Source organism: Pygocentrus nattereri, chromosome 28 (assembly GCF_015220715.1).
Source record: "Pygocentrus nattereri isolate fPygNat1 chromosome 28, fPygNat1.pri, whole genome shotgun sequence".
Classification (NCBI taxonomy): domain Eukaryota; kingdom Metazoa; phylum Chordata; class Actinopteri; order Characiformes; family Serrasalmidae; genus Pygocentrus; species Pygocentrus nattereri.
The window spans coordinates 18,522,936-18,546,916 of NC_051238.1; the positions used below are offsets into that span (position 1 = coordinate 18,522,936).

The window sequence follows — 23,981 nt, forward strand, 5'->3', positions numbered from 1 at the left end:
AGAGAAATGTTCAACTAGATAATTTCCATTGCGCTGATTGTCTCACTTCCTATCTGCTCTCACAGGTGTATCTGGACTTTGCACCAGGTTTTACTAAGAAGGAAGTTCAGGATATTTGTCCCTTTTTTCGCGTGTGAGGATTTTTAACTGGTGGGTTACTGAGCTTGAAAATGGAGCGTTAAGGTGGAAACTAGGCTGATTTTGTCTCAGGTAATACATTTTTGTTGTACCATGTCCAATATCTTTGTGTTGGAGACACTGAAGGAGCCAAGTGCAGATGTGTGACATGTGGGTGACATTTCAGACAGCAAAGAAGATAGATCATTAATTTGAATATATATATTGCTGGTAATCAAACAAGATTCTGACAGAAGTAAGTGGGTGTTGTGGCAAGATCTGAATGTTGAGTTTTGTTTTAAAAGAGACTAAGAAATTAAATGTTTAGATGTAATTTTTAAAGCCAGTTTCATTCAGATAAACACAATTACACGAGTTTTGTTGAAATAGTGTACTGCAATTTTAAAGTATTTTTTTCTCAGATGAAAATGTTTACGTAGAATCTGAACGGTTATTTGCGTGGTTAGACCTGAATAGCATGAATGCTGTTGTTCCATCCTGACCAGTTAAGGAAACAGCTCGTTTTGGACTGGTTTCCCAGACCCAGATTAAGCCTAAACGTTGACTAAAATGTTTAAACCATGTCCTGTAGTAATTCTCTGTTGAAATGAAAAAGTCCAAGATAAGGCTAATTAAAAATTTTAATCAGATGTGTGCATGTTGCAGATCTTGACCAGATACCATGTTTGTTTATTTATTTTATTTATTTATATTTTTTTGTGGGATAATAAGTGATTATTATTATTCACAAGGAGTTGGTTGTTCTTATTGTGACTTCATAAGTCATATTGTCTTTTTTAGTGTTGGTAACAGACGTGACATCACGGGTGAAGAATGTACGGGTACAGCCCCGCCCCAGCTTTCCAGCCGAGGTACGAACTGAGCTCAGAACTGTGAGGACAGAGCAGCTGTTATTAGTACAAACTGAGCTCAGAGCTATTAGAACAGAGCAGCTGTTATTAGTACAAACTGAGCTCAGAACTGTGAGGACAGAGCAGCTGTTATTAGTACAAACTGAGCTCAGAGCTATTAGAACAGAGCAGCTGTTATTAGTACAAACTGAGCTCAGAGCTATTAGAACAGAGCAGCTGTTATTAGTACAAACTGAGCTCAGAGCTATTAGAACAGAGCAGCTGTTATTAATACAAACTGAGCTCAGAGCTATTAGAACAGAGCAGCTGTTATTAATACAAACTGAGCTCAGAGCTATTAGAACAGATCAGCTGTTATTAGTACAAACTGAGCTGTGAGAACAGAGCAGCTGTTATTAGTACAAACTGAGCTCAGAGCTATTAGAACAGAGCAGCTGTTATTAGTACAAACTGAGCTGTGAGAACAGAGCAGCTGTTATTAGTACAAACTGAGCTCAGAGCTATTAGAACAGAGCAGCTGTTATTAGTACAAACTGAGCTATGAGAACAGAGCAGCTGTTATTAGTACAAACTGAGCTATGAGAACAGAGCAGCTGTTATTAGTACAAACTGAGCTGTGAGAACAGAGCAGCTGTTATTAGTACAAACTGAGCTCAGAGTAATTAGAACAGAGCAGCTGTTATTAGTACTAACTGAGCTATGAGAACAGAGCAGCTGTTATTAGTACAAACTGAGCTGTGAGAACAGAGCAGCTGTTATTACAAACTGAGCTGCAGAGCTGTGAAAACAGCAGCTGTTATTAGTACAAACTGAGCTGTGAGAACAGAGCAGCTGTTATTAGTATAAACTGAGCTGCAGAGCTGTGAAAACAGCAGCTGTTATTAGTACAAACTGAGCTGTGAGAACAGAGCAGCTGTTATTAGTACAAACGGAGCTCAGAGCTATGAGAACAGAGCAGCTGTTATTACAAACTGAGCTGCAGAGCTGTGAAAACAGCAGCTGTTATTAGTACAAACTGAGCTGTGAGAACAGAGCAGCTGTTATTAGTACAAACTGAGCTGTGAGAACAGAGCAGCTGTTATTAGTACAAACGGAGCTCAGAGCTGTGAGAACAGAGCAGCTGTTATTAGTACAAACTGAGCTGCAGAGCTATTAGAACAGAGCAGCTGTTATTAGTACAAACTGAGCTCAGAGCTGTGAGAACAGAGCAGCTGTTATTAGTACAAACTGAGCTCAGAGCTGTGAGAACAGAGCAGCTGTTATTAGTACAAACTGAGCTGCAGAGTTGTGAGAACAGAGCAGCTGTTATTAGTACAAACTGAGCTGCAGAGCTGTGAGAACAGAGCAGCTGTTATTAGTACAAACTGAGCTGCAGAGCTGTGAGAACAGAGCAGCTGTTATTAGTACAAACTGAGCTGCTAATGTGGCAAACTCACTGTTAGGAAGTCTCTCAGCGTGGAAGGTTGTTATGTGCAGCATGAAAAATATTGACAAAAATGTAGCATCATTGCGTATAGTCTGTATCTGGCTAGAGTTTTATTTATGTATTTATATATTTTGCTGCATAAAGCTTAACTCTCCAGCAGAGTTAAATTGTTGTAGAAGTAGTGGGTTTTTATTACTGCCTTATTTAATTGTACTGGTGTCTGTCCTTGGCAAAGTTTTAATTTACAGTGAATCACTCTACTGAAAATCAGAATTTAAAACATTTCGGACTATTAACTCTTTTGGCTTTACGATTTAATTCTGCTTACTTAATTAAAATAAAATTAGTGGACACCGACCTGAATTCCATTTAGTGGCAAAATTTGATTCCATTCACAATATAATGGAACTTATGAGGATTCTAGCAGGCTGTGACAGCATACTGACCATGTTGCCATTATGTTGTCAAAATGTTTTCAGATAACATTGTCACAATTTTATGAGGAATTACATTTCAATATTGTGACAACATTGTGGGCACCAAAACAACTTTTTGGTTGTCACCACGTGCCTATGTTTCCTGGGAAGTGGCCTCTTAATCACGATACCCTACTTTTGAAAATCTGGATCACTACATAAAACACTATCATAGAGAACAGAAATAATAGTGTCAGTAAACAATTTTGGACACATTTTATGAGTTTGCTCATTACTTACAAGCCACACAGTGCATTATGGGTATCCCCTGTCCACTAGGGTACATCAGTGGTACACTTATTACGGTGCATTGTGGGATTGTATGAGTGCACTGGACCTTCTGCACTATGTTTTCAGACACCACTACAAGATAGCGGGACCCCAAAATAGTGCACTATATAGTACATTTTTGGACACAGCTTCTGTGGTTCGGTTGTGACATGAAAAATGTGAGATAGCACTTTTTAAAAATACTTTTTAAATTTACAAATTCTAATTTTTATTGAAAAAACTCAATATGTATATATACCGATCAGGCATAACAATATGATCACCTCCTTGTTTCTACGCTCATTGTCCATTTTATCAGCTCCACTTACTGTATAGGTGCACTTTGTAGTTCTACAACACTGCAGCACTGCTGTGTCTGATCCGCTCGTACCAGCACAACACACCCTAATACCACCACCACGTCAATGTTACTGCAGTGCTAAAATTATCCACCACCCAAATAGTACCTGCTCTGCAAGGGTCCATGGGGGTCCTGACCACTGAAGAACAGGATAAAAGGGGGCTAACAAAATACTACAAAAGAACTACAAAGTGCACCTATATAGTAAGTGGAGCTGATAAAATGGGTAATGAGTAGAAATAAAGGAAGTTTAAGGGAAATGTAGGGATTAGGGTGTGGGACAGACATATCTCTATAGAAACTGCCGTATAAATTCTGATTTTGTATATATTTAGCTTATTACCGTATTATTTGATGCCTTGGGTTTAAATTAGGGCTGGTCAATATGACAGTGTTTATTGTTATTGTGATAAATTGCTTGACACTATATCACAATGTGGTTTTCTGAGTATATCATGTATCTCATCAGTGCTTAAAGAACCTTAAACAACTGCATATTTCGAACGTAGCGTATTCACATAAATGGGTCAAAGACGTATAATATTTCCAAAAATAAACAGCAATTACAATTCCCTAAAGGCCCTTTTATGTTCATTGTGTCACCAATGCCATTTTAATAGTTATATTCAAGAAAAAAGCAGCTAGTAATTCATTTTTATTGTGATTCATTAGTGAACTCTAGGAAAATGTCAGTCTGTATATCACTGTTTTTCTTTTTAAAGAAATTCATTTTATGCTTATTTTTCATATAGTTATATATCCATCCTTAGACTGGAAGGAATACAACTACCCAGAAAAAAATGACATTTACATATAATAATATAAAATGCAAGGAACAAAAACAGCCCATTTAGTTCTAAGGCTAAAAGGAAGCTGGAAAATGGCCATGTTAAAATGAATTACGATGGTTTTTGGTGGATGCCTGGGCAAAAAGAAAATAAAAAACATAAAAAATGAGCCCTTTATTGTAGTCTACTGAAAGTTGGATCCCAGTGCAGTAAGCATTTGTTGCACAGTGCTTGCTCACAACACTTCATATTTAATGGAAAAAAACAGTATGATGTGTCGTTCACATAGGTTGCCTTATGTTCTTATTGCAGAAGCTTCTCACCAGAGCCACCTTCTCAGAAGCCTGATATGTCTCGGCCCAGTGCAAAATCTATCTACAGTGAGTAAAAACCTTAGTCCTTTCAAAATGACACAGTTCTGACCCAGCAAGTGTGGCTCTCATGATAATAAGTCCATTTTGTCCTCTTACTATGCAGTGCAAAGGAAGGAATACTCAGAATCCGTTAACAGGCATCCTGACACCTTTCAGTACAGAGTGGAGGTAAAATCGGACCAGTTTTATAAGGTTATCTGCAACTGAATTTTTATGTGACTAAATGCAGACTGCTAGTCATGTTTAAAGTCTAGGTCAACTATTCTCTCATTCTAAGTGTAAATGTTACAGTAAATATACTGTGGGCAAAGACAGAATAGCTTTCTGGTCCCAATTCAGTCACCATTGACTGGCAAATGTTTGGCATCTTCTTCAGCACCTGTTCACATGCGAGTTAGACAGGAAGGAGCTGAACAGTGTGGAAGACTGCGTGGCCAAGCTGAAGACTCTGGACAGCCGAGGGAAAGTGTGGGGTCAGGACATGATCCTGCAGGTGCAGAGCGGCAGTCTACAGCTTTGTGACATCGAAACAAAGGTTGGTCGCCTTACATCTGTGATTACCAACCCTGCTCCAGAATTTAGCTCTAATCTTCCATTCTTGATCCATCCAGTTATTGTCCTATTATCCTAAATTTAAAATAATGATACATTTATTCTGAATCTGATGAGTAAGATATATATAGTATGCCTGCACTCTAACTATACTGGTTTCATAAAGGCCTTCGCAGACACTTTCTTCAATCTGACCTGAACATTAACTTTTGTAATACTGTTGTTTTATGCTTTTGTATTTGCTGACTATGCAGGAGGTGCTGGAGTCTCTTCCTCTTGGGAGCATCATGAAAACTAAGGCAATTCTGGACAGCTGCACTTATGACTCACTGCTGGCAGTCACTTGTCAGGAGAATGGGCGGAGGGCTCCAAATGTTTTCTTGTTCCAGTGTGAGGAGACCGGGGTAAGGAATTTTCTATTTCATTTGAGTACTGACAATTATATATTATTGTACAGTGCCTGTTTTAATTACAGCTTGATTGCAATAAGACATTGTGATCTAACTTGTCTCAAGCTTTAAAAGGAAATAGACAAAGGCCCAAAGTTAACTCAAGCCTTATTATTCAGTTAGAAATCCTAACACTTACTATTCAGTATGTTATACAGTTGCCTACATAAAGTGAATCACTGAAGTGTGAGCCCACATACACATCTTAGGGTTATTGTATTAGATTATTACAGTGGTTCATCTTTAAGGTAGTTCGATAAAAATTGAAATTGCCTAGAAGTGTTTTTTGGTTTTGGCTGGATGGGAAATTTGAAAAATATGTAAGTGATACATGCAGATGGGTTCATTCAGTTTTATCCATACTGTTCAAGGCAGCAGATGTGAGAGGTGACTTGGACCGAATGATCAAGCACAGAGGAGAAGAGCCAGTAATTCAACCAAGTGAACCACTGTTTGACATCAGGTAGGCTGCAGCATAGACAAATTAATGTGACAATGCTATAAAATAGCTTTTACTTAAGTTCTTTGTAACTGATTTGGTTTGACTGATTTAATTCTGAATGAGTCTGATCCATTCTGCTCACTGGAAACAGTAACAAACTCTCAGATTTCTACAAAACTAAGCAAGCTGAAAAGGCCACACTGACAACCAGCACTAAGAGACATGAAGTCCTTTTGTTAACTGTTTTAAACTAATTGTTTGGGGGGTGCATTGCCCACCAATCAAAATTAAATTTTTCCACAGTAGGTTACTGACACATTTACTGAAATGTTTCTCTTCCCTGAAGACATACCTTTCATTAGGTCTGCAAGTTAACCATTTGTTGTACATATGTTGATAGAGAGCTAGATTCATGGATATATATATGAGACATAAACTGTACATGACAAAACATGTGATAACATTAGATTAAAAAAAAGCAGCAGTTGTACATTTGTACAGGTTTTTTTTTATTTGGGGGAATATATCCCAAAACAATCCTACAATGAACTGAGCAGAAGCAGAGATCTTGACAAGACCAGCTATCTCCCCTGGTCAATAGTGACACATTGATTCTTTCACAGGAGTAATCTGGAGAGTATCATAGGCCTAGGTTATTCGGGGGGTTTCCGCAGACCTGGCCCCCCTCCGATGCAGCCTGCACCTCCTCCTCCACCTGAGTACCTTCCACCTCAACTCAATACCTACCAGGACTACGGTGAGGCCTGTTTAAAGACTACCACTTCTAATGCTATGATTTTTCAATGAAGATTCAAAAGCATTTACAGTTGCTAAAGAACAGCAAAAATTTCATCATGAAATCAAATTTTATATTCAGAGAGCACTAGAAAGTCATTGGTTCAAATCATTACATGTATTCTTGCTACAACATCTGTCACAAAAAATTGTCCAGTGTCCTCTGTTCTGTAATGTACACTTAACAACACATACAGTCCAGTCTATAAATATTTGGATGGTGACAGAGTTATTGTAATCATTTGGTTTAACTTACATAGGTCAGGAACCCAGATGCTGGGCTTCTTTGCTGGTCATGCTTTTTCTGGCCTTTACTATTGCTGTCTTCAGTTCCTGCTTCTTCTTGGGGCATTTACCTTCAGTGAAATGTATGCTCAGGCTGATTTTTGCCTTAAAAATATTGTCGATTGCTTTTGCAATATGCTTCAGGTCACTCTCTGAGTTGAAGCATCTGGCTGAAACTAAACAGTTACTATAGCCATATACACAGAATTCCTCCTAATGCTTTTTTCAGCAGTCATCAATCAATACGAGAGAACCATTTCAAATGGCACCCATGCATGCCCGTACTGTGACACTACCTCCACCATGCTTGTTTTCTGGTTTTCTTTTTGGTCTCTTGATTGTATTGATAGTTGATTTTGACACAGATACGCCTACCTCCTGGGTGGTGTTCTTGATCTAGCCAACTGTTATGCAAATGCTTGTAATTCCTAATCAGTTTACCTGATGAAAGTCAACTTTGTGCTTGGATTATTTCATTTCAACTCCAGTATGCTGTGGCAGACAGCTAAGATAGCAATAACTTTCTCAATGCCCAAATATTTACAGACCTGACTGTATGTGCTCTCATTGAACCTTCATTACATGCTTAACTTATGAAAATAAGTCATTTTTGTAAGTTTTTTTGTGTTTTCAGAGGCTCCCAGAGATGACGCCCGTTACAGCCCAGATATGTATGAGCAAAGCCGTTCAGTGCTACCATCCCCTCCTCCATACACAGAAGCTGAAAGGAATTCGGTCAGTTAATAACAACACATTCAATAATACACTTAATTTAGGTGGAACCTTCCACAAATAATCTGTCTACCTATCTCAATTTTCACCTTCCTTCAGGAAATCTTTAATCATGTGGTGGGTGACATTGAGCTGTTCACAGATAAAGTTGAAGCAGCTCTACGACAAGAGCAGGGAAACAAGAAAAAGCAAAAGAAAGGCAAAAACCAGAGGAAATATGGTAACTGTGGCGCATAGCATGTCTGATCGGTTCATCATAATCATAACTGCAAATACATTTGTTTAATTCTAAAGTTCATCACTGCTTTACTTTTTTTATCCTGTGCAGGCGAAAACTTTCCCTCCATACAAGAATTTATTGGCTGTCTTCAGAAATTTAAATATGCATTCAATCTCCTGGTAAGTTTTCAGTCCTGAAATAGACGTGAACAACTAGCCATCATTGTTTAAAGCATTTAGTATTGGACACTAACCTTTTTTATTCTATTTCATTTTATTTTGGTTATTTAAACTGTAAGCTTGATTACCATTCAAAGGCCTTAATGCAAATCTGTCTGTTTGGCGCTTCATTAGTATTACAGATATTAACATTATTAAACATGAATGGGACAAGGGCCACTGGTTTGTCTGTAAAAACAGGGGAAACCAAAGCACATCTGAGTTAATCCATCCCAAAAAAAATCAGTTTTATTTGTGCAACCATCCACAATTTCAAAACCATGCTCCAGATAGTTTAGTCATGAATTTCTAAAGCTTAGCCCTGCATGTTGTAAAGAACGTCTCAGATGTTGAGTTTAACTGTTTATATAGTGACTACTGTATGACTGATACTCTGACACACAAATGCCTGAATGTGAGCACATTGTTAAGGCCAGTTTATGCTGAATGTATACGCTTGATGAAGCACTCCTGTGGTGCGCAAACGTAACGTGCTGTACTCGTGTCTGAGAGAAAATCTTCAATAACCACATAACAAACAGCCCCAGCTAGCGAGAACTGATGGAAAATGAAAAGGTATATAACCAAGTTGGTTAGTAAACCAAACAATCAATAACAAGGCAGTTCTTAAATAAAACAACGATATCATAAGCAGCATTCATGACAGCACAGTTTAGCTGCAGAATGAATGTGGTTCTGTCTTACATACAAACTATTCTTATTTTCACTGTGTAGCTGTTAGCTTTAAAATCTGTGCCTGTCAGCTGCAAACAGGTAAAGAATATGACTGTTGGTAACCAATAAGGCACTTTATTCTGCAAGGGTCTGTATTCTACATTATTAGTAACTAGTTCGTATTCTGCTCTCATTGGAGCAGACTGATCAGTATGCATCCTGCACCTGGCCTATGCTCCTTCAGCCGACGTACCTTTTTTCCTTCTCTGCAGAATATTCATTTGTTAAATACTGTACTTGAATACCAAAATTAGTCAGCATGCACATCCCTAATGTCATTTCATGTGTCAGAATGCTTCAGAAGATCATGTCTTGACACTGTATTGCAACTAATGTATTGTCCTGTCTTTGGCTGTGGTAGGGGAAACTTGACGGACATTTAAGAAACCTTAAACCTTCTGAATATGTTCACATTCTCTTCTCTGTCCTTGGCTTTGTGAGTATCTGTCAGCTTTTGGTCACATGTCTGGCCACATGGCTTATCATGAAGTTGAGTAAAAATGAACTGCTTTGATTGTATTATTTACATCCTGCTTTTCAGTGAATATTATTCATCCCTGTACTAACTGATGTGACTGAATAATTAGTTTAATTTATTTTTGTGAAGAGATTTACTTGTCATTGTAATAATAATAATAATAATAATAATAACTCCAAAAATGTATTAAAGATGACTGTATTTGGTCTGTCATCCCTAACTCTCTCCAGACTTGCTGACTTTGTGCTCTTTCTCTGAATCAATGTCATTGGCATCTCTCTAAAACAGAACTATTCGATTAAGTTACATTTCTCCTCTGTTGATGCTTTAGCTGGTGATGCATTATCCTCTGGATGTGCCACGATCAGTGCTGAGCCCCTTCCTCACAGAGGCCACTCTGCAGCTCCTCAGCCTTGTCGTCACCCCAGAGGAGGACAAACTATGGTCCAGTTTTGGAGACACATGGCAGGTTCCCAGGTCTGACCAACACTTTCCTTTAAGTTCAATACATCTAGCTTGAGAACTGTGTTTATTAGGGGTGTAAACCTCACAATGATTCAATGATGATTCTTTAACAAATGATCCAGTGCATCATACAATCTCATCTGGCCCCACGAATCGGTTCAGTTCACAATATAGACGAATTTAATATTTCAAAATAGTAATTGCTGTTCAGTCACCGCCAGATGCATTTTTACACCCCTTATTCTTATGTGTTGTAACTTTGAGAATGGCTGCAGCAGGAGTGTGGCTGACATAAGGCTCCGCCTATGGAATACTTTTTTATTCATTAGTAACATGGAAAAATGGGAGAACATTTAAAAAATGTTATACACAAAATAAATATGCTAAATATCAATCTGTCAACTTTAAAAGAAATCAGAAAGATGTTTTAAAACAGCGCTAAAAATGTACATTTTATTTTCACAAGTGGAAATTTAGTGGGTTAGGGTTTAGGACAGAGACCTCCCAATACAAGGTACCTCATAATGTTGATTTTGTATGTATTTAGTTTATTACTATCTCAATTAATGTTGTTTTTTAAATAGATCATAACATAATTCTTGTAAATATGAAAGGTCTGAATACATTGTTTTATTTTTACATTTTTTTTAGTGTGGGATTGGAATGGGTATAGTCTATACATTCATATGTAGTTTGAACACCCCTCATCAAATTACAAGTTTTGTTGATTTTGTATTTAAAATTAAGTGAGCAACTATATACATGGCATTTTTTTCTGCTAATTTCAGAGCCTACTGGGCAAAACATAACGGGCCACATTTTTTTTCTAATAAGTTAAATTCAGCAAGTAAACAGCAATTGTGCATTAAAATTTGGTGAAGAGTGTTCTTTGTAGAGGTAGTAGGAGTAGAATAATTTTTTTCATTCAACTTTTGCATAGAAGTCAAAGTAGTATTATAGTAAATATAATTAGTATAATTATAAATAGTAAATACTCAGAGAAAACACTCAAATGCATAACAATTTGAATATAGTTGTTAGTCTTGTAAAAACATTGCTCAGATATGATTCAAGTTGATGTGGGAGGAAACTCTGGTGTGTTTTAACATTCCTGCTATTGAATAATGACTTAGTAGAACATTCTCTTTGTCTCTATTGATCTCAGATCTAAGTGGCCAAATGGAGACAAGATAGCTCCCTATGTTCCAGTCTTTTATGATGGCTGGGAGCCCCCAATGCCGGTCCCTGTACAGCCGCCGTTGCCATCACACAGCAACAGTCAACGCTTCCTGAACAGAAACAGCCCACAGCTACCACCAGCTCAGGTAAAAGAATACGCTTTACTGCAGTTTTAACTACAACATTTATAGTGTTTCAGTGAAAACTTGAGCCAAGAAATAAATAAACTGTCTGATATAGACATTTTACACTGTAACCTATACGCACTTGTATCAGTTTGTTGGATTGTAAAATATGAAAAGTGTATTAAATGCTTTTATTTTAATGAGGTGATACAGTTTAAACTTACTGTTTACTTTCTGTTTTAGGATAACAGGCCTTATCGTTCCCCGCCGACACGGTAAATGAGAACATGTGACCTAAATGTATCAAGATAATAATGCTGCTGTAATGGATAGATACAAGTAATGTATACAATACTGCTGTCTGGCTGAAATGATATTGGGTATGTTCTGGATCATAAGCGCCAGTCTAACTCCTCCAAAAGGTGCTGGGGGGCTTTATATCCCTCAACTGGCAATTGACTCCAGAACATCCTGTTGTATTTGCTGTGCTTTTCTATAAAGACTCTACAAGCTGCATGTGAAGAGCTGAACATCTGTGTCAGTGATGTATCACTTTAAAGTAGCTAAATTCATTAGTTACATGGGGTGTCTAGATACTTTTGAATAAATAGTGGACTATTTAGCTTTAGAGATTTCAAATAAGGTGTAGCAAGTTGTTAAAATGAAGAAAATAAAACAGAAATGCCTGCAGACTGAAGGGCAGAGCTGTGTGTGATCAGAAAGGGACTGAAAACACTGTATTTAGAATGATATAATAATAGAATTAATATCCAAATGCCAAAATGATTTGCAAAGAAAGGTTCAAAACTCGATGTAGATATTTTGACAAGAACCTTATTTAGATTGAGTATATATCATAATAGTGTTATTTATTATGTACAAAATTCAGTGGCCACTATTTATGTATTTAATTTTCAATAAAACAGCCAGAAAGTTATTAATGTAATCAAAGTAGATTAGATATAAAATAACCCACTTGAATAAGTAAGAACACCAAAACTGTCACCATCAGATAAACAGTACTTAAAGCTTTCTAAGAAAAAAAAGCTTGTCTAAATGGATGTATAGCTGTCAAGAAACCTCAAGTTACTAGACAAAAAAAAATGCCCAAGCTGCTGGTGTTCTCACAATAACGGACTGACCACCCCAGAATCCCGACCTCAACATCACTGAATGTGTTTGGGATCACTTAAAACTGAATCTTGAGGTGTGGGAAAATGTCCCTATGGATTTCCTTACAAAGCTGAACGTGTGTCTTTTGAAATGAACAGAAGCCGTAATAAAGGCAAAGCCTTTAGTGAACACGCTAAACACTGAACAAAACGGACATTGTATTTAGTTGTTGAGGCTTGTGTTTACCAGATAATCTCATATCTGTTAATGATCTGTTTTCTGTTTTTTTCCTGACTCTAACTTGACAGTTTTGAGAGCAAATAAAATAAATTAAGGGTGGTCTCTGACTTTTGCACAGCACTATATGTGATGATTAATTATTTTATTTTTGTCATTTTATTGTGCTGTAGCTTAGAAGAGCCACCACTCTACATGCGAGTGATGTATGACTTCACAGCAAGGAACCGTCAGGAGCTGAGTGTGTTGAAAGGTGAAGTGGTGCAGGTAAGACGGTGAACTATTGCAGGAATACAGAGGTAAAAAAAACACTGGTGCTGAATCCAGTTCTACAATGGCCGTGTGTAAGCTGCGCTGAAAAACAGGTATTAGTTATTTTTTCTACTCACAAGAATGTATGAAGCTTGTTTCCTACATAAAACATGTGTGGGCTTGGACCTGGATTTTTCAGTAAAGCTGCTTTCTGACATCGCCTGTTGTAAAAAGCAGTATTTAAACAAACTTTATCATGACTTGATTTCGCTGAACCATAAAACAGCAGCCGCCACCCTGTATTCTTACCCTGTATTCTCACAGGTTATAGACAAGTCCAGGCAATGGTGGATAGTGCGAAACAACCACAAGGAGGAGGGTCATGTGCCACAAAATGTTCTAGAACCTATGAGCGAGGAGGAGCCACCAGTAAGTTTTTCACTGCTTTGGCAACATTCATTCAGATCTTCCACATCTGTAGTATACAGATATAGTATACAGATTATCATGGATGATCATTTTAATGTGCTTCCTTGTGCTTTACCCTAGAAGGCATAACCCAAAAACCTACATGCATGAAAAGGGTCAAAAATGACCTGTACTGAGGCCAGTGATATGCAGTTTTTATCTTTATCTTAAATTTAATGAAATCATTTAAGAATTTGATGAACCACAAATGTTTTAATGCTTCAGTCATGTTTATTTGATCATCCACATATACAATAAGAAGAGATACAATTCAATAATATCTAAATGCATTAGAACTATTCCTCAACTGACTCAGTAAATAGGCCCCAAAATGAATGACTGGTGAATAATTAGTGAATAATGTTTGTTTGTTAGACCACTGATGGTTTTTGTTTAGCATTACATACATTGTTGTATGGATAGTTTGGACAGTCCTGGTCAAATAATAACACATAATAACATCGCAGTAAACCAATAAACCTATTCATAAACCGTGCCAGTGTTTAAGCTACTTTACATAATCAAATGAAAAGGGGTTATGAATGAACATAAGTCAGAGTAACAATTCAGGTACAGCTTACTCTTACCTGAGCAGCTTACCGGAAAACTTAGTGCAACACCCGGGAAATTACTGTGTCATGTATGAACAGAAGCCATACAGCTGAGCAGCAACTGTATCTGTGAGTTCTTTAGTGTTAATTTTATCTCCATTTTTCACTTAGAAAATACCTGTTGTGCTTTGCGTTGTATGTAAATTTTATGATGAATGACTCAAAATGACCTGGAAAAAATTCTGATTCAATTGACTTACATTAAAAGCAAAGTATGTTTTTTCCTTCTCCTGTAAAGTTACCATTTTGGAGATACAAGGTTTAGTTCTGACAGCAGCACAGCATATATATATATATATATAATGAGTCAATTTACTACTTTACTAATAATTGATGCAACATTGTTATTTTTTCAGAACTTATCCAAGAAATATGGAAATTGACATTTATAAGGCCCATCAACTTGATTTTTGACAAATACACGGAAGGTTTTACTGTTAAACTATATCAAAAATCACACTCTATGGGGTGAATTTGCATTCTCACTTAATAAAAAAAAAACAAACTCATAACTCAGAATACACTAATCATGTAAGTCTGAGGGGAAAGGGGTTTCAGTACCTGCCTATTGGCTTTTATTCTGAATGTTTCGAAATGATTGTCTGTAGTAATGGATCTTGTGATACAGATGCTGAATCGAAACACATACGTGATATTTAAATGTTTCTGTCCTACCTCTGCTTCAGAGAATGAACAGACCTCCGAATCTGGGCATGAGATCCAGCCCAGAGGAGGTCAGAGCCTGGCTACAGTACAAGGGCTTTTCCAAAGTGTAAGAAACCACCTCAAACATCTTAAGCATTCATGAAGCATTAAGGCACAGAATTTTAACGAGACTACAAAGACAAGCTGTTTCAATCATAAGGCACCAGTGTAATTATGACATAACAGATAGGATATTTTTGTCAGGTGCACAGAAAACACACTTCCCAGTTTCTTCTATTTTGCGTGTTTGTCACGCTTGAATGTTTCAGATCATCTAACTACTTTTTTTAGTATTAGACAGATATTACATAAGTAGGTACAAAATGATGGTTTCAGTTATTGAAGGAAAAATGCTGTTCAGTACTACCTGGATCTGTGTGAAAAAGAAACGGGCCCCTTGCCTACTAAATCAACAAGTTAACGAAGTTCAACTGACTATTGGGTTCAGTAGGCATGACTACTGCCAGACCTGCTAAATCTAAAACATCACTTAACTATAACATTTCTGGCAACCTGAAGCTTGAAGGCCTAAAAAAGCAACACATGATGCCACGTTCTAAAGAGATTCAGATACAGATGCGAAACAAATTCACTGAAATCTAGAAGGCTGGAAAGGGTTTCAAAGCCAAAGTCACGGCAAAGGTTTAATTGCAGTTGTTACTGCCCAGTGTGGCACAACCAGTTATTAGGTTTAGGGGCAGTTTTTCACATGGGTGAAACAAGTTTTGAATAAATCCTTGTCTTCAATAAACAAAATGATCATTTAAATCTGCATTATGCATTTACTCGTGTTGTCTTCATCTTAATATTAGTTGGATGATCTGAAATATTTAAATGTGACAAATTAGCAGAAACCGAAGAAATCGGGTGTGGGGCAAAAACTTTTTTCTGTCTTTATTTCGTTTTGTCCGTGTTTTACTTTTGCATACTATGCTGCCATTTAAACTCTTCCGTCCTTTCAATTTCAAAACCAGCACAGCTGTGTTCTCCCAACAAAAGCTGTTCTCTTCTTTTAAATCTTTTTATTAACTTACATGTCCACTCTTTGCCTTTCCCTTTTCAAGAGACTTGCTTTCAGCTTTTCTGCAGGGATATTTTATCACACCTTCAAATTTGGTGGCATTTTCTGCCCCACTTACAAATTTAGACTGATCAGTTCATAAAACCTTACTCCCCATCTCAGATATCCAGTCACTGTATTAAACGTTGTCAATTTCATGTCAATAACTGCTTCAGCTTTAACTGACAGCTACACATCCTTTCAGTGTTGTTTTCTTCTCACAGTTCAAACAGACAGAAACATTGGATTTTTTTCAGTTGTGAAGCAAGAGTGGTTGGCTTTCATCAAGTGGCTTGATTTTCTCAAAAATTAAAGCTGTTGATCTGATGGAGATTTGGCAGTTTTGGTGGTGTGTTTTCTGGGTATCTTTCAATCATTTTTTTAACTTTTCAATAATTTTTATAGAAGCTCCATATTTTCACTTATCGTCCTTATACATTCCGCTTCTTCATGCAAGTGGATTATCTTCTTTTAATCCCCTCTGGAGGATCTCCTTAAGCCATTCTAGAAGTCCATGAGAAAGAAATGTGCAACGGAGCTAAGGTGTGTTAGAGTAGTTGTTTGCATGAATATTAACTTGTACTTAATTCCTGTTTTGACTGGAAAATAAATAAAAAATGTGATTGGCTTGTGAACAGTACTGTATATGTATAGACTCCTCAGCTTCTGTGAATTTTAATGATTTCTACTGCCTATGAAAAGTCTACAGGGAGCAAAATACAGAACTCTCAAGTGGTTAATGTAGTAGAATTATAGTATTATAGCACTGTAGTTGCCACCATGCTGTGTCATAGAATCTGACTTCTCGTTTAATTGAACTAGGTTTTAAGTGTGTGTATTCTGTGGTTTGTAGGACGGAGCGTAATCTGGGTATGATGAACGGAGCACTGTTATTGGGGATGAAGCGTGATGATATACGAGCTGTGTGCCCAGAGGAAGGAGGCCGAGTCTTCTTCCAGCTGCAGGCCGTCAAATCAGCTATGGCAGTATGTAACAGCCCATACACAGACACACTCTGCTTGAACTCCTGGTTGATAAGAATAATCTTAATAAATACCAGAGACACCTCAGTCAAAAGCAGAATAAGTTGTAGGTAATTTAAAATACACACACATATATGGAAAGGTTATGTGTATATCTATATATGCATTTTACATGTTTACTTTTATGCTCTACAGCTTGCCAGTGAGGCAGAATATAGCCAGTACGGTGGCCGTTAAACCAGATGTCTTGGACCTTGATGTCAGAAGGACGTGATTTCACTGAATAGAACTGCACAGTGATTGCATTATTAAAATGTGTATGTTAGGAATTATGATTATCTGAAATAAAATAAGAACTGTAAAATTACATACATCCACAAAATCATTTCACTTAGGCTCACTGGACCAAAGATTTGTGCATGCAGCATTTCTAGTACTATGTATCTCCTTACCTTAATAAAAGTGATACTCCTGTCAGGTATTGATTATAACAGTCTCTGGTAGTTCCTGTCCATTCTCAGCCCAGTCTTCCACAAACTGAGTGAATATTTCAGTAAACCTACAGTAAGATTTAAGTTCATCTGCTATTCCTAATTGAGAATTAGGATTGAGATCTGGTGATTTTTTTGGTCAGTCAAGCTGCCCCAGCGTTCCATCACGCTGAACCAATCACATACATACACCCTACATTGTCAATATTGTATTCTCTCTGGACACGAAGCAGTTAGTTGAAGACAAGGCTAAATATTCGTAAAGGTATAATCCATACCAGACAGGATTGTTGGCCTTATTAATGTAATTGGATGCTTATATTGTGGTTAGTAGACTGCCATTAACATGAAGCTTGAATTTAGAACTTTGTAGAATATTTTCATAAGAAAATCTTTGTTTTGTTGAATAGCCATATATTTATAGTTACCATCCAATAAATCTATATTAACCAGAAACTTAGTGATTACAGCTTTAACCCTTTAACCCAATACTACTTATGCGTCAAGAAAATGTTTTACTTTTTACCTCAGTGTTGTCATGAACATGAATTTATATTTTTTTTATACTTTGATTACTATTATCAAAAACGTAGATACTTTTTTGAACTGAACTGTAGACCTTGGGCTATACATCCTAAAAATATGCAAGTACAGTTTCAAAATGTGTGTGACATTGTGCAACATGAATGACCACCCAGGCCTTACTGTTTGAATTTCAGTTAGGAAATTTTCAGTCAGGAAAAGGAATAAGTACAAAAAGGAATAAAATGGAAATAAGTGTTTCAGCTTTTATTGCATCAATAATGGACAGAACTGTGAGCTTTTCTAGACTTTTACATCAGTTTAAATGGAAATAAAAGTCTCAAATCAGGGAAAAAAAAAATCTAACAAAGCAACAGTGCTCATTGGTCACTCCAAGACTCAAAAAAGGCCCTTCTTCTATTTTCCTCTATGAACAACTTTTAACTCAAGTAAGTGCTGTGCTTAGGTATTTGCAGTGTATCGTTTGTTAGTGCACTGACAAAATAAAAATAACCCTAATGTGAAGTGCTGACTGTATTACTGGGATGTACACTGATCACTACAAACTTCTCTGCACAGCTACATTTAAGGCATTTTAGAGTTTTAGGCATTTAGTGTATGTTATAAAACATAATTTGGCCAGATTTAGTCTTCTATTAGTATTACTTCTAGTACCAAATCTTCAAAGCAACATGACAAAGGATCACTTTGTTCACTCCTTCTTGTTGCCCCATTTAGCCATCTTGTTGTTCACTGGCGTCTTCATAAACTTACTCGACTTGATGTAAGCAGATATCTTCTCAAGGGCCTTAAATGAAATAAAGGAAAACGCAATGCCTGTTTAATCAGTTCACAAAATATCTTTCTTTTTGCAAAATGCTTACTCGTTTTATGAAGGTCAGATACAGCAATACTTGCAGATTCAAATATTATAGAAGCGGCTGAAAAAGTATTTTTAAATGGCAGCTACAGCATGTGATCCAAACCTCAAATCGGTCCAGCAAATCTTTTAGGTTCTTGAAGTCGTCCAGGCACTTTGACTCAAACATGCGATGCTGGTCCAACAGCTCGTACATGATGAAGTCCACAAATGTGATCTATATCAACAAACCAGAGCAGACGCAGAAATATCTAAGCTCTACACTAGAACATGATTATAGTTGTGTGTGCAAAAGTCTGAACACCCCTATTCCAATTACATGCTTTGTTGATTAGCCAAGCAGAAAGAGGTTAACACATCCTCTACAGAGAATACAGAGAATATGTTTTATTCTGTTAATTTTAGTGCAGTTTCTATTTTAATATACTGTATAAAAATATAACAAATGTGCCATAACTTTTGCACAGACCACCTTTTGCCCCCCTCCTCCCCCCCCCTCCCCCTCTCCTCTATTCTGTAGAGAATGTGTAATTATTTTTAATCATAAAATCAACAAAGCATAATTTGGCTAGGGTGCCCAAACTTTTGCATATGACTACTTATGTTCTCTTTTTTTTTTACCTTGTCACCAGCAAACCACTTCCTCTCTCCCAGGAAGTTAGAGAACTGCTTAAGAGTACCAGGCAGTGCCCCCAGGTATGCTTGCTTATTAGTGTCCTGATAGAAATGAAACATATAATATAGTTTATACATCACTCTGCTCATGCAGTGGACAAGTGTCACCAAAACAGTGGACACTCACATATTCCCTATAGCAGAGGATGACAAAACCATTGCGAAAATCCATCGCCTGATTCTCCAGGATATCCACTCGGATTTTCTCATCTTCTGTCTCTCCACCTAGCAGCATAATAAAATAAATGTGAATAAAGACAAAAACCCTCAAGGGTGAGTTTTCATACAGAAATTACTTTTGCAACTGTTTTTATATGACAACAGTCACCACACAGCATATTGCCACAAATACTGAGCCTCATTTTGATTTGTTTTAAGGACATTACATCAAAGTTGGAACAGCCTGTAGTGTGTTTTTCCACTTTAATTTTGTGTGTGACTCCAAATCCAGGCCTCCATTGGTTAATAAATTTGATTTCCATTGATGATTTTTGTGTGATTTTGTTCATTAAACTTTGTACAGAACAAAGTATTCAATGAGAAAATTTCATTCATTCAGATCTAGGATGTGTTATTTGAGTGTTCCCTTTATTTTTTTTTAGCAGTGTATATATGCAAGTGCTAAGGCTAAAAGTAACAATCCAATAAATAACAGAATGGATCTTTTGCAACATGAAAAAAAGTGGGAAATCTGAAAAGTTGAAATCAACACTCACAGAGGTTGTGCTTGCGGGCAATGTATCTCATTATGGCGTTGCTCTGTACAATCTTCCTGTCGCCATCTTCAAGGTAGGGCAACTAGAACGAGAACTCAGTTATTTCCTTCTGCTTATAACACCAAGACACAAAATTAGCTTTGCTTCAGCCTTTGCTTCAATACTTACATTAGGGAAGTCCATTTGGAGTTTGGCCTTCTCTTCAAACCAGCAGCTTTTGTCATAATTGGGAGCTGAAGATGAAAGATCAGATCACTGCAACAAACCTCAGTAAGGATGTAATAATGTGTGCATTTCCATTCCAAGGTCAGGATTTGGCAATAATTTTAATAAATTTTATTTCAAAACACAATGAGTCAAATTGCAAAATCATGACCTTAGAAAAGTGCAACTGAGCTATGAGCAATACAAAAACATGAAGTTCCATGTACAACACTTCCCACCAACCTCCCAAAACTGAAATAACAACACAAGCACAACTAAAATATGTACACAATCTACATGAAGGCTGACACTAAGCATTAGCTATCTAACCAACTTACTTTTTCAGTTTTCTCCATATTTTGTGGTTTCCACAAACTAAAGTAAATGAGAGACTGTCAGCAGATGGGCATATTTTTAATGTATAGGCAGGAGTACTGTGAGGCTAGTCACATAGCGAAAAGAGTGGTGGCAAAGGCAAAGGCTCAGGCCTATGATGAGCTGTATGAGAGGCTGGACAGTAAAGAACGAGTAAAGGACTTGTATCGAGGAAAATGAGAAAGAGAGGAGGACAACGGGGGTAGGGGGGGGATGGGGGGGGGGGGGGGATGGGGAGAGATAGTGGATCAGGAAGTGCAGAGAATTAGTAAGGTGGAAGTGAGGATGAAAAATGGAAAGGCAGTTGGTCCAGATGACATACCCGTGGCGGTATGGAGATGTTTAGGAGAGAAGGCAGTGGACTTTTTAACCAGGTTGTTTAACAAAATCCTGGAGAGTGAGAGGATGCCTGATGAGTGGAGAAGCAGTGTACTGGTCCCCATTTTTAAGAACAAGGGTGATGTGCAGGGCTGCAGTAACTACAGAGGTATAAAGTTGATGAGCCACACCATGAAAGTATGGGAAAGAGTTGTTGAAGCAAGGCTAAGGCAAGAGGTCCAGATCAGTGAGCAGCAGTTTGGTTTCATGCCCAGAAAGAGTACCACAGATGCAATTTTTGCATTGAGAGTGTTGGTAGAGAAGTACAGAGAAGGTCAGAAGGAGCTACATTGTGTCTTTGTGGATCTAGACAAGGCATATGATAGGGTGCCAAGACAGGAACTGTGGTACTGTATGAGGAAGTCAGGTGTAGCTGAAAAGTATGTTAGGGTGGTGCAGGACATGTATGAGGATAGTGAGACAGTGGTGAGGTGTGCAGTTGGAGTGACAAATGGTTTCAAGGTGAAGGTAGGGTTACATCAGGGATCAGCTTTGAGCCCCTTCTTGTTTGCAATGGTGATGGAAAGGTTGACAGATGAGGTCAGGCAGGAGGCTCCATGGACCATGATGTTTGCAGATGACATTGTGATCTGTGGTGAGAGTAGAGAGCAGGTGGAAGAGAATCTGGAGAGGTGGAGGTTTGCACTGGAGAGGAGAGGAATGAAGGTCAGTAGAGACAAGACGGAATACATGTGCGTGAATGAGAGGGAGGCAGGTGGAAAGGTGAAGATGCAAGGAGTAGAGGTCGTAAAGGTGGATGACTTCAAATATCTTGGGTCAACCATCCAGAGCAATGGACAGTGTAGAAAAGAGGTGAAGAAGAGGGTGGTTTGGAGTCTGTGGCTCTGTCTAAAAGACAGGAGGCTGAGCTGGAGGTGGCGAAGATGAAGATGCTGAGATTTCCGTTGGGAGTGACAAGGCTGGACAAGATTAGAAATTAGCAGATCAGAGGGACAGTGAAGGTGGAGCAGTTTGGAGATAAAGCCAGAGAGGCCAGGTTGAGATGGTTTGGACATGTGTTGAGCAGGAATAGTGGATATATTGGTCAAAGAATATTGGAGATGGAGCTGCCGGGTAGAAGGAGAAGAGAAGACCTCAGAGAAGGTTTATGGATGTAGTGAAGGTGGACATGGAGATGGTTGGTGTAAAAGTAGAGGAGGCAGTGGATAGGGCAAGATGGAGACCGATGATCCGCTGTGGCGACCCCTAAAGGGAGCAGCCGAAAGAAGAAGAAGAAGAAGTACTGTATTGAAATCACAACACCCTTACATGAGTTGTTTTACCTAAAGTTTAGGGCCAAAAATAGTAAAGCTGTCAGCTCTGGCAAAACCACACAGAGTACCTACACATACAAGGGAAAACACCCATATACACCTACATATATCGAAGTAAACAATTCTCCATATGGATTGTTTTTTTTTTTTTTCAGTTTTAATTGATACAACTGACAATGAAATTATAAGATATATCTCTTAAAATAAAGTGTGTTTTATATTATTTGATTTCCAAAAAGCAACAAAATAGATAACAAAAAAAATCTGCATAATTAAATCATTAAGATGCAAACAAATTCATTCAGAGTGGTTGGATGTGAAATGCGCTGTTCTACAGAAACTGACCAAGGCAAAAATGTTCACAGTGGTGGAGACGGGAAGCAGATCCCAGTGGAGTTTAATGCCTCTAAAAGTTACATCACAGAAAGTCACACAAAGCAGTTACAAATGCTGCCTAATGTCTCAGAGATGGCAGAGAAGCACATGCATGCTGGGATAAGGCTAGTTCAGATCAACCACCGTTTTACATTCATAAATGTCATGTAAATAAAAACTCAGACGGCAGGTGTTGGTTGACTGGTCGTTTTGGATAGTAAATAAAATAGCTATGTTTGACCTGTGAACCTCCTGACCCCTGGTTTCCCTCACCACCACTGTAAACAGAGTCAGTAAATGTCTCTACTATGGAACATTTTACATTAAACCACACTGAATGACTTTATATCTCTCAATTATTGAATTATGTAGAATTTTGTAAAACGACTGAATTCCCTTTTAAATGTTCTCCTTTCAATACAGATTCTAGCTACACGTTCCAGAACTGTAGTGAAATCTACAGGTTAATGGCTTTGTTTGACACAACGTGCGGCTCCGCATCTCCAGCTGTCTGGAGGAAAGAAAGAACATTGTCTGGATTTCCACTGTTCAGGTCTCCTTACCTTCTCCACAGGAGTAGACTTTTTCCTCATACTTGGTGCCTGTGTACTCCAGCAACAGACGGATGGGCTGGGCGAGCTGTCATAACATGCATAACATAAGGAGTTACAGGATAAGTGGGCGTCTAACCTACTATCTACTGAACATTATAACCGTCAGACAGCAGCCATTATCTCGAGTTAGTCAGTCTGTGGAGTTCTCTCAGTTCAGTTCAGTGCAGCTGCAGCTAAACTAGGCAGACGGCGAAATACACAAACTCGCTGCAGGATTTTTCAACTGTGCATATAAATTTAACTAATTTTCCTCTTTGCTTGCTACAAACCGACCGCAAAAAAATCGAGGCTTCTCACCACCAAAGTGCATAAACAGGTCTTAAAACGTGCTAACTCAGTAAAGACGCACGAATTCGTCGCTTGTTTTCTAGTTAGCTAGCATTTTCTCTCAAAGCACGTGCTCCTTTGTTGGCTACAGATCCTTCTGTAACGGCTGCTTCTTTTCAACGCACATTAAAGAGTTTAAGAGCAACCGACGCCTGCTCAAATCCTCACATCTGTCTGACTTACAGCCAAACACTCTCCTTTGCTCGTTTCTTACCCCTCGAATATCCCAGTAAGCCAATTTCATCGCCATCGTGAAGCAGCTCAGTCTTCAAACTCAGTGCCAAGACAGAAAGCCAGTCAGGCCGCTTCAACGGACTCCAGCGCAGGGAGAAGATCTGCAGCAGCGCAGCCAATCACCGAGA

At 38.0% G+C, this 23,981-nt stretch overlaps 2 protein-coding genes across 2 annotated transcripts; one reads left to right on the forward strand and one right to left on the reverse strand.

The window, feature by feature from the left end:
* Window positions 1-37: 37 nt before the first annotated feature.
* On the forward strand, window positions 38-17,735 carry eps8l3b (EPS8-like 3b). Its single transcript, XM_017722215.2, has 20 exons — window positions 38-210; window positions 919-989; window positions 4,623-4,690; window positions 4,788-4,852; window positions 5,061-5,219; window positions 5,491-5,640; window positions 6,057-6,148; window positions 6,751-6,884; window positions 7,842-7,942; window positions 8,039-8,159; window positions 8,268-8,338; window positions 9,474-9,548; window positions 9,922-10,067; window positions 11,221-11,380; window positions 11,603-11,634; window positions 12,883-12,976; window positions 13,286-13,390; window positions 14,727-14,812; window positions 16,659-16,791; window positions 16,984-17,735. Exons 2-20 carry the CDS (start codon window positions 952-954, stop codon window positions 17,023-17,025), a joined length of 1,872 nt encoding a protein of 623 aa, XP_017577704.2. The 5' UTR covers window positions 38-210; window positions 919-951; the 3' UTR covers window positions 17,026-17,735.
* A 318-nt stretch (window positions 17,736-18,053) lies between these two features.
* Window positions 18,054-23,981, reverse strand: LOC108442255 (glutathione S-transferase Mu 3-like). The gene is made up of 8 exons (XM_017722216.2): window positions 23,834-23,981; window positions 23,242-23,317; window positions 20,241-20,305; window positions 20,073-20,154; window positions 19,484-19,581; window positions 19,303-19,398; window positions 18,788-18,898; window positions 18,054-18,609 (listed from the first exon to the last, which is right to left on the reverse strand). Exons 1-8 carry the CDS (start codon window positions 23,867-23,869, stop codon window positions 18,514-18,516), a joined length of 660 nt encoding a protein of 219 aa, XP_017577705.1. The 5' UTR covers window positions 23,870-23,981; the 3' UTR covers window positions 18,054-18,513.